The following is a 14,371-nucleotide window of genomic DNA, read 5'->3' on the forward strand; positions in this document are numbered from 1 at the left end:
AAATTAAGTAATTGAGAACTCAGTTGAAATGAACCCCCAGCAGTGGGTCCCCAGTCAATCAATGAATTTATTTGTATATAGCGCCTTTCATGGCAAGCCGTGCCAAAGCACTTTACAAAACAAGCAAAAATGTAACTATAATATGAAACAGTAATTACAACAATTAAAAATACAAACACTTCAAATGTCTATTTTCCATGAGCTTGGAAAAAAAAAAACAGTAGGTTTTTTAATCGACTCAAATTCCTCCAGTGTCAGAGTTTTTGACAGCTGGAGGCAGGGAATTCCAGAGAGAGGGAGCACAAGGAGAAAATCTCAGACCTCCAGAGTGACACACCTGAATAGAAGAATGGTCAGCAACTTCAAACTTTACCCTATGTTACATTAGCATATTAAATTACATATCGCTTTGTAGCTTTCCATATAATGTGACATTTCAATATCTAACATGAAACACTGTACTACTATCATGCCTACCGGTAGACTTCTGCAATATAATTTTGTAGTTTCTTTGATTTGCATGATGTTAAATAAAATATCTAAATTATGTTTATATAGTTTTTTTCTTTTTAATTATGTCTCAATCCTAATATTCTAGGTGATGCAAAACTTTTGGCCATAGCTGTATAGATGATTGAAATAAACCCCAGTTATTTTACTGGGGGGGAAGACGTTTGAGAGCAGTCTATAGGAAATGAAACATCCAGCATGCTGGACACTGTGCTCCGTAGAGTCGCTCAGTCTTGAGCAGCAGGTGGCTGAGTGGATCCAGGCAGCGGTGAGTATCACGGGGGTCAGCAGAACTTAGCCAGCTCGCTCTTGGTGCAGCCCCACTTGCAGCACACCTTTGCCGGGCCTGCATCCCGTCTGGATCGGGGAGACCACTTCTGGAGCTGGAATTCCCCCTCTGAGCTGTCTCTGTCTGTCTCCACGTGACTCTGAGAGAAGTCCTGAGACCTCTCTGCAGATGTCCCATAGATCCCAGCATCCAGGCTCCAATCCTGGGGCTCTGCAGTTGTTTCAAGGTGCCCCAGGCTGTTGAATTTGTCACTGTCCAGCCACTCAAGAAGCTCCCCTAAAACCAAATGTGACTAGATTACAGGATGCACAGTATCTTTATCTCTAATTCCAATCGCTTTTTTTATTACTCCACCTACAATGTTGCTAGGTGGCAGTTAATAACATCCAGTATATCTGGTTTATAATAAAGCCTTAATTACTGAATTGTCAGGTTTGTTATGATCCTTTTTTACATCTGTGCTCATCTTAAGACAATCAAAACACAAGAATCCTCAAAAACTTGTTCTAATAACCAATGGATTAACCTGCTAAGACACTTAATTGTAGAGGCCAGTAAGATCTAGAGCTAGACATTTGAAATAGAAAACCACTCCACTGCTTTACAACCCTTTAAAGGTATTTAATTCAGAAACAATGTTATTTTAAATGAATATATTTGACTTTCAAACAAATTTGACACTTACTGTAAGGATTAACCCTTGGCTGTCCAAGCTCTGGGGAGTAGCGCTTCCATCGCGCTCCGCCGCATGACATCACCACGGTACGGATAAACTCGCGGCCGCACAGCTTCACCCCGCTATCCTGCGCCCCACAAACCCACGCCGCTAGGGCCAGCAGGAGACCAAAACATGCGAGAGATACAAGCCGGGCCATACCGATTCAGAGGAGGAACAAGGAGCAAGCACCCAAAAGACACGAGCGCTTGACAGAGACAGAGTCTGGCTGATAGCTGTCTGGAAATGTGCCTGCCTCGTTTTTATAGCCCAAACTGCCTATCAGGATAAGAACCTGCGACCCTGAAGTCAGTGGCAAGGTGTCTCTTGAGGATCAGTACCCTTGGCACATGGAAAGGACGTTCTGGTCTCCAGGAGCACAGCTTGCTAGAGAATTCTTCTTCAAGGCTACATATTTCATCCGATAAGCTTTTGACAGTCAGTGATCTACTGCAACAACCCAGAAATAACAAGATGTTCATATATATATATGAACATAATATATATATATATATATATATATATATATATATATATATATATATATATATATATATATATATACATATATTCTAAAACTGTTTTTGCAGACGTTTAGCAGTGCTATGATTATAAATCACATGCGATCAATCAACCAATCGCTGGTAAGGATTTGTCAAAAAAATGCTCTGTGGTGTGCAGAGCAATACTAACTTGTTTCTGGGAAGATGATGGTTTCTGCCTACAATACAACCTCGCTATGTGGGGTTTTGTTGTTAATGTATAACAGTTTGCAGGGCTTCCTGTACAGCCGTGACAAGTCACAAGCAATCCTCAGTCAAGGTGAAGGCTGCATTTCATGCCTTTAAACCAGACCTCACTGACACATTGAACTGCTGGCAGGATCCCTGCTCTTTGTACAGCAGTCCCGTGAATGTCCCTATAGTGACGGTTTGGTTTTTGCTTGTATGCGGCACATTACATTTTTCTGAGGTTTGAGTGGTTTTTTGTTGATAAGATTTCATGCTTATCTCAGGAATTTCAGCCAGCTCTGAAACTGTCATTATTTTATCTGAGGAATGGTTCTTCACTGACAGCGGCTGCAGGAGTGGGATTGAAGAATATGGGAGGTCAGGGACACGCATGCACAGCCTGTGGTAACTGTTGCATGTGCCATTATGAACATTTCTATGTTAGGCAACATATCTTCTAGAATTTTTTTTTTTTTTTATAACATCACTAAGGCAGCTTTGTACTCAAGCACTATGATATTTATATGGTTTCATGTAGCAACAAACCCCCCTAAATGCCATGTTAACTCTCTGTGCCTCCTCATCCTGCAGGTGCTCTGCGTTATGCGAAGGTGCTGGTCCTACAACGCTGATGAGAGGCCCAGCTTCACCCAACTGGATGCGCAAATTGAGGCTCTTCAGGAGGAAAGAGGAGACTCCCAAGAATGAATGGAACGGCCCCTGCCTTTGTAGACTGTTGTGAAACCGAAAAAAAATATTTTGAGCTGAAACAACCTCTATCCAAGCAGAAGGTTGCAGGCCTGTTGGAATGATTCAACTCTAAATGTAAACTGCCTTCTAATTTAAAAACCTGTAAAGTCACATCATGAACACGACAAAGAAAAAAAAAAACCCTGACAGTCCCCTGTGCGTTTGAGGAGATCTGCTGATATTGAGTTCCACGCAAAGAGGATTGACTCAGACAGTGTTGAAAGAGAAGGTTTCTTCTTGATGTGTTCTGTTGGCATGTACCCATGTTCTGCGTCAGCCATCCATTCAGTGTATCAATTTCAGTTTCTTATTTTTATTCTTAAAAAAAAACAACAACAACAAAAAAAGGTTCTCTCGAAAATATAATTGCTGCCCAACCTCGAAATGAAATGTATGCAAATTCTTTGGATGTCGTGCAATACGTTGTGGGTAAACAGCTAGTCATAGCTCACCTCTTTCTATTGCATTTATCATTTTGCATGTCTTAAAATATTGCAAGTGTCTACTGGGCCCTTCCTGTTTCCACAGCACTTTCGATGTTAAAAGCTAGCTGCCCCCTCTGCAACTGTGTCTGCTGTGGGTTAGAAAAGTTCTAGAAATATAGACAGGGGCAGAGGCTCAGCAGTGTGGAGTAGTGGTTAGGACTCTGGAGGGTCGTGGGTTTACCTGTTGAACCCGGAGTGGAACAGCCCTCCAGGACAGGGACTGGACACCCCTGATGTACAGTTTTTAGTCTGCACAAGTGTGATTTGTTCTCTAATTCTAATGTGTGGACTGGTCTTGTGTCCTTTTAATTACTCTGACAAAAGCACCCACCTGTTTTCCTTTTTACAGTCCTTGTTTTTACTGTTTAAATAAAAAACGCCCTCTCTATCAATTAGTCATTTAGCAGACAACCTTATTCCACAGCAACTTACAGAGACTAGGGGGTGCACAATGCATCACAAATGCTGCTGCAGAACCACTTGCAATAGGACCTTGTTTGTTTTATGTCTCATCTGAAGGACGGAGCACAGGGAGGTTAAGTGGCTCGCTCAGGGCCACACACAGTGAGTCAGTGGCTGAGCTGGGATTGCATGGAGAACCTCCTGGTAACAAGCCCCTTTCTTTAACCACTGGACCACCAAGCATCCAATGTATCTAGTCAAGAGGTAGGCACTTCATGTGTCTTATGTCAGAGACTCATCAGCCCCTGTTAGGAGATCTATTACATGGGGGACCTACCATAAGACAGGACAGTGTCAGAGCAAGACTGCAAGGGCCTCCTTGAAACGATACAGAGAGATTGGAATGATTTTACAGTCAAAGGTTTGGCCTCCCAGGCAATGTCTCCTTCGTTATCCCCCTTCCCTCTCTTTCCAAACACTCCCGTTCTTGCGTCACATTTCCTAAACATCCTGGATCCCGTTTTATTACACACAGCTCTGTGTGACGTCAGAGAACAGTATTGACTTTTTGAACAATGGTGTTCTCGTATGTAATGATTAAGCTGTTAAAGTGTTGGGTTGGGGCAGAAAGAACAGGATACAAGTGATGGATGAAGTCACTGCTTTAGACTCTTTCAATTGTTCTATTTTTACATGCTAGCTTTTTATCCTTCTGATTTTACAATTAAAACCACATTTTGTATCTTTTTTTTTAATCAAATTCTATTTTACACAGTTTTTAATGTAACGGTTAATTGTTCTTATTTTGTGTGGGTGTGACGCGCTTTGGGGTCCTTGTGATGAAAGGTGTACAGAAATGTGAATTGATGTTGATGTTATTGCATCCCACCTACTGCAGCCAATTCATTTCAGGGCTAAAGAAAACATGAAATGCCACGTTTTGTTACATTTTGATTAGGTTGTTTAATCAGATAAAAATAAATATGTTGTTTAACTGTGTCTAGATACTGCTACTTGTTCCACTTGTGTTTAAAAAAAACATTCTGAGTTTAAGTTTAACATCATTACAATTCTAAAACGAGCAACAAACAGATTGAGTTCACGTACTTACAAGATCCTAAGTTCAAAGTCTTAGCTTGTAACTTTATTGGGCGCATCTCTCCTTTCTGAAAATGAAAAGACTATTTGGAGTACAGTGAACTAAACTCTGTGTTTCTTAACCAGAAATTGGACAAGCTTGTTAAAACTCCTCCCAATGTAACAATGTTGCTTCTGAAGACTTGTTAGACGTGTGATTGGCTCATGCATGCACCATTGACTGTTTAGCCTTTATGACATGATCTAGCCAACGTTCATAAGATAAGGTGCACATAATCAACAGGAGGAGGTAGCCTATGATGCCTGGCTTCAATCCACAATAGAAGAGAAATAAACTTGTTATACTAGAAGTATTGTGCCAAACCACAGGCGAGCCATTTTATATATTTAACACTACGTAAGGAGGCTGTGTGGTCTGGTGGTTGAAGAAAAGGGGTTTGTAACCAGGATGTTCCCCGGTTCAAATCCCAGCTCACTCACGGACTCACTGTGTGTGACCCTGAGCAAGTCACTTAACCTCCTTGTGCTCCATCTTTCAGGCGAGATGTTGTTGTGAGTGACTCCGCAGCCGATGCATAGTTTACACACCCTGGTCTCTGCTAAATAAACAAATAATAATAAAAGGCGAAAAAAACAACACAATGTAGCATTACAGTTTAATAAATCACCAACACAAATTCAGAATACCCTGCACACCCCCCACTCTCCCTGAGAAAGAAGTAATCACACGTTACACAATTGTCCAAGTACAGTCAACAGCATCATACTACAGTCGTGATACTAGCTGTTTCAAAGTTCAATTCACACACTACACTGCTTCATAGCTTTAACAGTATTACAAAACAGTGCAAGAGCAAACCTATTTTTTTTGTATAATTAAACATAGAATTCCCATTGCAATGCAGTTTGAGACACGCTTGGTGTTAACTGGTCAAGCGTCTGACTGACTAGTTTGTTTATATTGCCCAGGTTTTAGCAATAGAGTCACAAGCTTACAAACTGCTTGTATGGTAGGATAGATAGCTCCTTATATCAACAGAAGGTTAGAAATGATAACTGCAGGATCAGAGACTATGCAAGTTAAAATCCCAACCCCAAGCCAACCAAACAACCCCAACCCACTCCACCCACTTCCCTGCTTCCCTCACTCATAATGCAAAAAGACATCTGATATTTTCAACACAGGCTTACAAAGGTAAAAAAAAAAGTCAAAACTGCTTGGGACACTGCGCTTTTAATTTCCCCGTTAGAGGTGCGGAACAAAATAAGTTCATAAAACTTTTCCAGAAAACATGTAAATATAAATCGACTTTAAACAGAACCTTCGATCAAACCTTAACTATGTCTGCGCGACCGCGTAGACATAATGATATGTAGCACCACACTCTGTAAAAACAAGAAATCACTTCCCAATTTGTTTCAAATAGCGTCTGTGGGCTCAAAGTATCTTTCTGGTTGGAAAGCATGTCAGTCAATAGGGGAAACAGCTGATTGGTTAGTGACAGACCCTGAAAAATCACCCAATTAATTCTTGAGGTTAAAGCAATGTGTCATAAGGGAAAGGCTACTGATGCTTCAGTGCAATGCCGTGGTCAGCCTGCCACCTAGAGGCCAATGTTACAGTAAAGTTGGGGGTCCTGGATTTCATGCCACATGATTAGGATCTCGTAAGGCAAAAAACGGTGCACTAACAGAATCTCACGGTAATAGCAAGGGTTGTAAGGGTCTAACTGCTTGGAGGGAACGTGCATCCCTCCAGTCCTGATAACCATGTGCGACACGGGTTCCAGTCCTGCCTGTTTCAGGCACATGCCCATGTAGACGTCGTCAATGGGCATCAAGGTGATATTGAGGGACATTTTGTAGATGGTCCTGGCAGTGAATCCGGACAGCAGAAACCCACCCCCGCCACAATAAGGAGGGTAGGAGTTGGACTCTTGCACTTGAACCGGTATGTAATATTTACTTCTGATGTTCCTGATGGGTCCCGCCCCCCGGGTCAGGTGCCCTGCAAAGAGATGCTTGCTCCCGTTGTTGTCCTCCTGGCCTTGCAGATACTCCACCATGTTGTCTGTATTGGCGAAGACATCGTCATCCCCGTTGAGGAGGAAGCGGACGTGGGGGCACCTCACCTCCATCCACTCCATGAACAGCACCTGCTTGAGGGTGAGGTTGAAGAACGAGTCCTTGAAGTCCCACTGCAGGATGTCGTGGTGCTCCTTTTGCTCCAGCTCCAGGAGACGGTTCATCCGGCGAGCATCCCTGGGGTTTTCTGTGTTTCCAAAAATAAAGACCCGGCGAATCCAGACCCCGTTTTGCCTCCGTTCCGTGCCCCAGGTCTTGCGGATGACCTCCCTCCTGTCGTAGTTCGGAGGGGAGCTCTTGATCACCAGCAGCAGGAAGACGTCAGCCGAATCTTGGGCTGTCTTGCCACACTTCTCAGGGACGTCCAGCATAAGAGGAAACTTCCGGCAGTGCTGATACCGGAGAAAGTCCTGGATGTGTCGTGGAAGCCCGGAGAACCCTGAGATGTTGGCTGCAGAGACGTTCTCCTTGCAGTCAGGCACTGGCTGTCCCACGAGGGAAGGGTGTTGGCTCTCAAAGGGCCGCTCTGTTCCAGGAAGAGACCTCTCCACCTCCCTTAACAGCTGGTTGTTGTCCGTCCCGTTGAAGAACATAAACACCAGGCACAGCAGAGACACCAGGAGCAACACGGCCATCTCAGCTTTGAGGAATGATATTTTCATCTTGGAAATTCTGGGGGGGGGGGGGGAGAAAAGAAAACAACTGTCAAGGTTTAGAAAGCAAGAAAGCTACAGCAGATTAAACTGCTTTCCTGTAAATGTTAAAGCCCTTGACTGTTACCTGCTTTAACTGCCAGTTAGATGAATCCTATTGCTCTCGCATTAACTACCAGAGTATACAGAAAAAGAATGTAAACCCTGAGCAGCACCAACAGACAGTAGGTGTCAAGAGTATTGATGATTCTGCAGCTATATGTTCTGTTATCGCTGTCAAAGGGTGATCTTACACCGTTTTGCATTAGATCTGTTTTACCAGAAACCTATTTTTACACATGCTGTACAACTCGGGAACGAAATAACACTTTGGTTTGGAAACAACTCTGTTGTAAATATCATGGTTGAACAGTACTGTACTGTTGAGGTTTAACAACTGAGTCATACCTTAACTGTTTGCCAGCCCCTTATTAAAACCTTTACTGTTTTAATTAGTGACTTTTTCCATGTCATAATGCATTTTAGATTTGCACACGGAATCCTTTAAAGCTACAGACCCAAGCCCTGGAAATAAAAAGGTTCCCTTGGTAACCAGAGCCAGCTTTTCCAAACATCCCATATCTGCCTGTAATCTCTTAGTCATTTAAATAAAGAACACTTTTTTTTGATGTTGCGATAAGGTCTCAATGGCACTGCTGTGGCGTTATTTGACTACCCAGAGCTCGGGTAAAAACAATAATAATAATAATGTAAATATCAAGGTATTTACTCCAAAATAAAATGGCTTAAAAAATAAAAATAAAACTCACGAGTTCTTTAAATACCCAAGAAGCGCGCGTTAAAGCATACGCGTGCTTCCATTTCAAAATGTTACCTGTTGCTATAATAGAGCGTATCTAAAGATCTCTGTTTGCCTGCCTTACTGTTGCGCTCATTATGTCATGCCTGTATCCCGATGTCATTGGCTGTGAAGCATGTCAGTCTAGAGGGGAGGCAGCTGGTTGGTTATTGACAGGAAGGGAGGGCATGGATAGATGTTATAAGGTGTAACGAACTAGCTTTTCATCTTATTAGGAAAGTTGTGTTTTTTTTTTCTTTTCAAAACTTTTTCTAATGGTCCTGGACTGATTGTATAGTTGAAAAAGCATTCCCATGGTGATTTGTATTTGTAATACTGGGTCTTGTTTTTTTTTTTCGTTTGTCTGTTTTGTTTTGTTTTCTCTTTGCTAAGCTACAAAGTCTCGGGTGGTTGAAATGTGAACACGGGCATCTGGAGCTGCAGGTGCAGGTGACAAAAGCGAAACGTCTAATGTGAACAAATAAGCTTTCTCTTGCACTTTCCCAAGAAGAAAATGAGCGTGGCGTGAGAATATTTTACCAGTGCATTTTTTAAAAAAAAATGAGAAAAAGCTACTTTATTTATGTAACTAGATTCAGTTTCTTTTTCCCCCCTATACAGTAATGTACATATGAAAAAGTCTGGCTTGTGAGACTGGATTTAAAAAATAATAATCATATAGCGGAGGTCAGATGTGATACAGAAATGGGCATTACAAGGTTCAATCCAGTATATTATTTTGTAAATACTGGGAGCCACGCTGGTCAAATAAGCACCACATTCTGTTTAATGATATGCTTCCCTTGAAAAAGGAGATTTTTAAAAATCTCAATGGGACTTTCAGTGTTAAATTTGAGGGGGGGGGGGGGGGGACAACCATAGAATCAACCTGCGCATTCTATAGAGCGTCATGTCACGTATACATTTTAAAAAGGTGTTTTGTTTTTTTTCTTTGGGGGGGGGGGGGGGGGGTTGTATGCTTCGGGCGCCCCTGCCCCATCCCCCCCGGATTGCTTTGCACCCCCCTAAACCCCCCCCCCCCCTGTTGAGAACCACTGGGTAAATGTGATGAATTAGCTACTACAACACTTCATATTAGCTGCTCATGTATAGTTTACTTTGAGTTGCTGTGATCACAAGTTTGTGAAGATTCTGATCAGTGTGCGTTAAAGATTGCTAAATGACAAGCTTGGTTTTTTCTCACCCTTTAACAGTCAAAGTTGTTATAATAGTGGAACACGCTAGTGGAGGCTTTGAGTAATTTGTTGATATATATATATATATATATATATATAGTAACTCCTGAATGTGCCCGTTGCACAGCAGTGTGGAGTAGTGGTTAGGGCTCTGGACTCTTGACCGGAGGGTTGTGGGTTCATTCCCCAGTGGGGGACACTGCTGTTGTACCCTTGAGCAAGGTACTTTACCTAAATTGCTCCAGTGAAAACCCAACTGTATAAATGGGTAATTGTATGTGAAATAATGTAATATCTTGTAACAATTGTAAGTCGCCCTGGATAAGGGCGTCTGCTAAGAAATAAATAATAATAATAATAATATATTAGCAGATTATACAGGTACATGTAATCTGTTATAGTGAGTTACTGGTATTACTTCATACAGTACCAGTAGAGCTAACCTTATAATTATTGATAATTCTTGAATTATTGAAGGAATGGGAAATACCACTAAATGGTGCTACACATAGAAAAAGCAGTTTTTAAATAAAATAGTAATTTAAGGTGGTCATTTCAACAGCAGCAAACACACAAAGAAACAGCACTTAACAAGCAGGTTATTATTATTCTTAAATAAAATGACTTACTTTAAATTCAAAGTCCTTTTTTCTCCTTCTGCTATGCTAGTTTGTTTTCCTCGCACTGAAACTGGTTGGAGCACAGTACTTCGTATCTGGTTGCTTCCTCAATAGGTTTTGATCAATGGACTGAAAGCCTAGCTCACTCTCCCTGCTCTGTAACTCTGAAAAGCCCCGCCTTTATGGTCTTCTGCAAGCAAGTTTCTGTGATTTACATGTTTGTACCATGGGCTGGGGAAGTGCATGGTCAGTGACATAGCAACTGGCGCTGTTCTGCTGTATTGCAGAACATCCTTTATTGATATTTCCTGGTGGCAGAGGATGACATCAGGGGTTTACAAACAAACAAAATAATTCAAGAATGCTTTGTTTTGTTTTGTTTGTTTTTCGATAGAAATCGGAACCCACTTTAACAACATTTAAAAAGCTTAATCTTATAAAGAATGATGAAAACAGCCCCTAAACCAGACTGGTGGTTTTTGTGAACAAAAATTAAGCACCCTCTAGATTGTGGAATAGCACCTCTGATAGAATATTTTGACTGGTTGTTTTGTATTGTGTTTTGGTTTGGTCTGCTTCAAGCCTTGCAAAAAAATGCCAGAGTTTAGCATTTGCATATATACCCAGAAGTCACCTCCTTTGGATTCAATTTGTATGCAAAGCTCAGGTTTGGTATTTTCATATACACAGATGTTTGGATTGAAGTTTATACACACAGTTGTATTTTTTGCCATGAGAATTACTGATGCTGGGTTTAAATATGAGCTGGACAGGGATACAAATTTGCACACTGTGACAGAAATGATGGCTTACAGGACCCACGTATTATTATTATTATTATTTATTTCTTAGCAGACGCCCTTATCCAGGGCGACTTACAATCGTAAGCAAAAACATTTCAAGCGTTACAATACAAGTAATACAATAAGAGCAAGAAATACAATAACTTTTGTTCAAGTAAAGTACAAGTTTGACAAACCACAATTCAATAATACAGCAGGTAATAGTGATAGTTACATCAGGATATGATTAAATAGTGATAGTTACATCAGGATGTGATTAAATACAAAGTACTACAGGTTAAAAACTTGGCAGATTACAGTATTCTGAAGTACAGGATTAAATGCAGTAAAATAGGGGCTGATAAGAGCAAAATAAAGCACATTTACATGAAGGGTGATAGTGTCCCAGGATACAAACAGAGGAGTTCTACAGGTGCTCTTTGAAGAGGTGAGTCTTGAGGAGGCGCTGGAATGCGGTCAGGGACTGGGCAGTCCTGACATCTGTAGGAAGGTCATTCCACCACTGCGGAGCAAGGGTGGAGAAGGAGCGGGCTTTGGAGGCAGGGGAGCGTAGCGGTGGTAGAGCTAGTCTTCTAGTGCAGGCGGAGCGGAGAGGTCGAGTGGGGGTGTAGGGAGAGATGAGGGTCTGGAGGTAGCTGGGTGCAGACTGGTCAAGGCATCTGTAGGCTAGTACAAGAGTCTTGAACTGGATGCGAGCGGTGATCGGGAGCCAGTGGAGCGAGCGGAGTAGTGGAGTAGCGTGGGCGAAGCGAGGCAGAGAGAACACCAGGCGGGCAGCAGAGTTCTGGATGAGCTGGAGCGGACGGGTGGCGGACGCAGGGAGGCCAGCCAGGAGGGAGTTGCAGTAGTCTAGGCGGGAGAGTACCAGGGCCTGGACCAGGAGCTGGGTAGCATAGTTGGTGAGGAAGGGTCGGATTCTTCGGATGTTGCTCAGGAAGAATCGGCAAGTGCGTGCCAGAGTGGAGATGTGCTGGGAATAAGAGAGGCAGGGGTCCAGGGTGACTCCAAGGTTCTTAGCTGAGGAAGAGGGAGAGAGTGTGGTAGATTCCAGAGGAACAGAGATAGAGAGATCAGAGGAGGGGGAGGAGGAGGGAAAGAAAAGGAGGTCAGATTTAGAGAGGTTGAGTTTGAGGTGATGCGAGTGCATCCAGGAGGAAATAGCAGACAGACAGGTAGAGATGTGGGTGTTGGTTATTTGCACACTGTAAAAAAATTGAAGTTGAGTCAACTTCAAATCTTAAGGCAACCAGCTGAGTAAACTTTTGGACACAATATTCAACAAACTTGAATTCCTGATTTGTCTTAACTCACAATTTTTTGCTCATCAAATGGTATTTCTATTGCTATGAGTAATTACATTTCTGAGTTGAATGAACTTAAGGTTAAATATTGCAGGACTTAAGGTTAAATATTGCAGGACTTGAAATCCTGGGTTCTCTCAACAAATATTTTTTTTGCTCAGTAAATGCACTTTTTATTGCCATGGGCACTTACATATCTTTGTTACATGCACTTTAGATTAAATATTGCACTGATTTGGAGTCTGTGTTAATAGAACTTGTAAGGTTGAGTTAACTTAAAAAGGCTGTGCAGCTGGTTGCCTCAATATTATGAGTTGATGCAACTTGTAAAATTTGGATCAACATATCTTCTCACTTTATTGCATTAAGGACGAAAGACTTTCTTGTTCACTTTCAATCAAATGTTTATTCAAACAACAAACAGTGCACAATGTCCTCTGCAGTGCTCAGATAGGTTTTGAGACACAGAAAAACAAAATTGTTTGTCACACATAATGCAAAATGTTGTTTGCATGTCTAAGTGGGGATCTGTATAGCCAATTTTTTAACCAAAAAATAGGATATTGAATTCAGCAGTATGGGCTTTTCCATGAACAATGCAACCCTTGGTACACAAAAAAACACAAACCAACAACTCGGTGAAACCCAACATAATATTCAAGTTATGAGTATTCCCTTAGGCCTACTTTTACAAACACTTTGAAGCCTTATCGCTTTGGCACATAAAGAATACAGGGATAGGTTTATATTTTTTGTTGACCGTTCATAAAGCTTTGTATTTGTGTCCTATTCTGAATAAACAATGGGTATTTTTTTAATCAAATAATCAATACACAAGTTTAATCCATCATCAATTACAAATAAAACATTAACTACAAAATCTCTGTAATAACAGACAACTGGTGATCTAGAACGGTTATAAAACTATAGGCTGCGGGGTAAATGGTTAGGCTATAAGTTATACATCGTCAGCTGAGCTTGCTAGCTGACATGCCTCATTCTGTTTCTGTGGCCTCAACATGCAAACACGACTGTGCAACGCCGCTTCACTTCACTTACCTAGCTGTTTTGCATCATTTATTATAATTAAAATGCAATTCAGTTCGAGGCTTGAGCAGAGAAACCGTGCAAAACGACCATACCATCTGTCCACCCAACCAGCAAGCAAAGTACTTGCCCAGAAAAGACCTTGGCTTTAGTTCGCTAGATAACTACCTACAGAGCTAACTTAACTCTTAGATCACAGTTTCACATGTCTTCAATTGCTCTAGTTGCATTGTTATAAACTGAAGCCTCTACCTGTCCTAAGCTACCCGCACTTTTCATGACCGTTTCATTTGAACGTCTACAATTTGAAACATTAGCAAACGTAACTTACATTCAAAAGTTCCGGCGCAAACCGCTTTTTAATAATGTTCTGCGGGTGCACATGCGATTCTAAATTACTAGCGTCAAGATTCAAAATGAGCATGCGCAGATGTCTTGATCAACCTTTATTAGGATGGAAACTTGAGTATACAAGTTCACTCAATATATCATTCAAAGTTTAGCCAAGTGAGAGGGAAGAGTGTTGGATTAACTATATATTACATTTAAACTCAACGTCTCCTCAAATTGTAGTCCACTCAACTTCCATGTTTTAAATTTCATGTTTTGCAACTTTTTTACAGTGCACTCAGGCAGTCACCAGCCTCAAACAGCAGATTTAAGAGAATGGCCAAGTTCCCTTTCTCTACTGGGAGGCGATGGTATATGACTCCTTCAGGGGGTGGATAGGAGATCTGGAGGTGTAGGAATCTCAACTCGGGGTCATCTATATAACTACCTCTTGCCAGCTCTTAATGTAAAGCATGTGTTGAAACCAGGTTGTACAATCACTACTTTCCACTTAGCAT

General features: G+C 41.6%; 2 protein-coding genes across 2 annotated transcripts; both read right to left on the bottom strand.

Annotated features, from left to right (window-relative positions):
• Positions 1 to 385: 385 nt before the first annotated feature.
• Positions 386 to 1,834, bottom strand: LOC117966305 (relaxin-3-like). The gene is made up of 2 exons (XM_034912136.2): positions 1,485 to 1,834; positions 386 to 1,075 (listed from the first exon to the last, which is right to left on the bottom strand). The coding sequence occupies exons 1-2, from the start codon at positions 1,672 to 1,674 to the stop codon at positions 795 to 797; spliced, it is 471 nt and encodes a 156-aa protein (XP_034768027.1). The 5' UTR covers positions 1,675 to 1,834; the 3' UTR covers positions 386 to 794.
• A 3,788-nt stretch (positions 1,835 to 5,622) lies between these two features.
• Positions 5,623 to 10,539, bottom strand: LOC117966195 (N-acetyllactosaminide beta-1,3-N-acetylglucosaminyltransferase 3-like). The gene is made up of 2 exons (XM_034911781.2): positions 10,382 to 10,539; positions 5,623 to 7,737 (listed from the first exon to the last, which is right to left on the bottom strand). The coding sequence occupies exon 2, from the start codon at positions 7,725 to 7,727 to the stop codon at positions 6,585 to 6,587; it is 1,143 nt and encodes a 380-aa protein (XP_034767672.2). The 5' UTR covers positions 7,728 to 7,737; positions 10,382 to 10,539; the 3' UTR covers positions 5,623 to 6,584.
• Positions 10,540 to 14,371: the final 3,832 nt, after the last annotated feature.

Source organism: Acipenser ruthenus, chromosome 49, assembly GCF_902713425.1.
Source record: "Acipenser ruthenus chromosome 49, fAciRut3.2 maternal haplotype, whole genome shotgun sequence".
In the NCBI taxonomy this organism is placed as follows: domain Eukaryota; kingdom Metazoa; phylum Chordata; class Actinopteri; order Acipenseriformes; family Acipenseridae; genus Acipenser; species Acipenser ruthenus.

Bases quoted from the DNA above. Each gene is read 5' to 3' on its own strand.
- LOC117966195 (XM_034911781.2), bottom strand. From the start codon at position 7,727: ATGAAAATATCATTCCTCAAAGCTGAGATGGCCGTGTTGCTCCTGGTG.
- LOC117966305 (XM_034912136.2), bottom strand. From the start codon at position 1,674: ATGGCCCGGCTTGTATCTCTCGCATGTTTTGGTCTCCTGCTGGCCCTA. The intron at 1,076-1,484 runs GTAAGTGTCAAA...ATTTGGTTTTAG, and splicing joins GCCAAGGGTTAATCCTTACA to GGGAGCTTCTTGAGTGGCTG.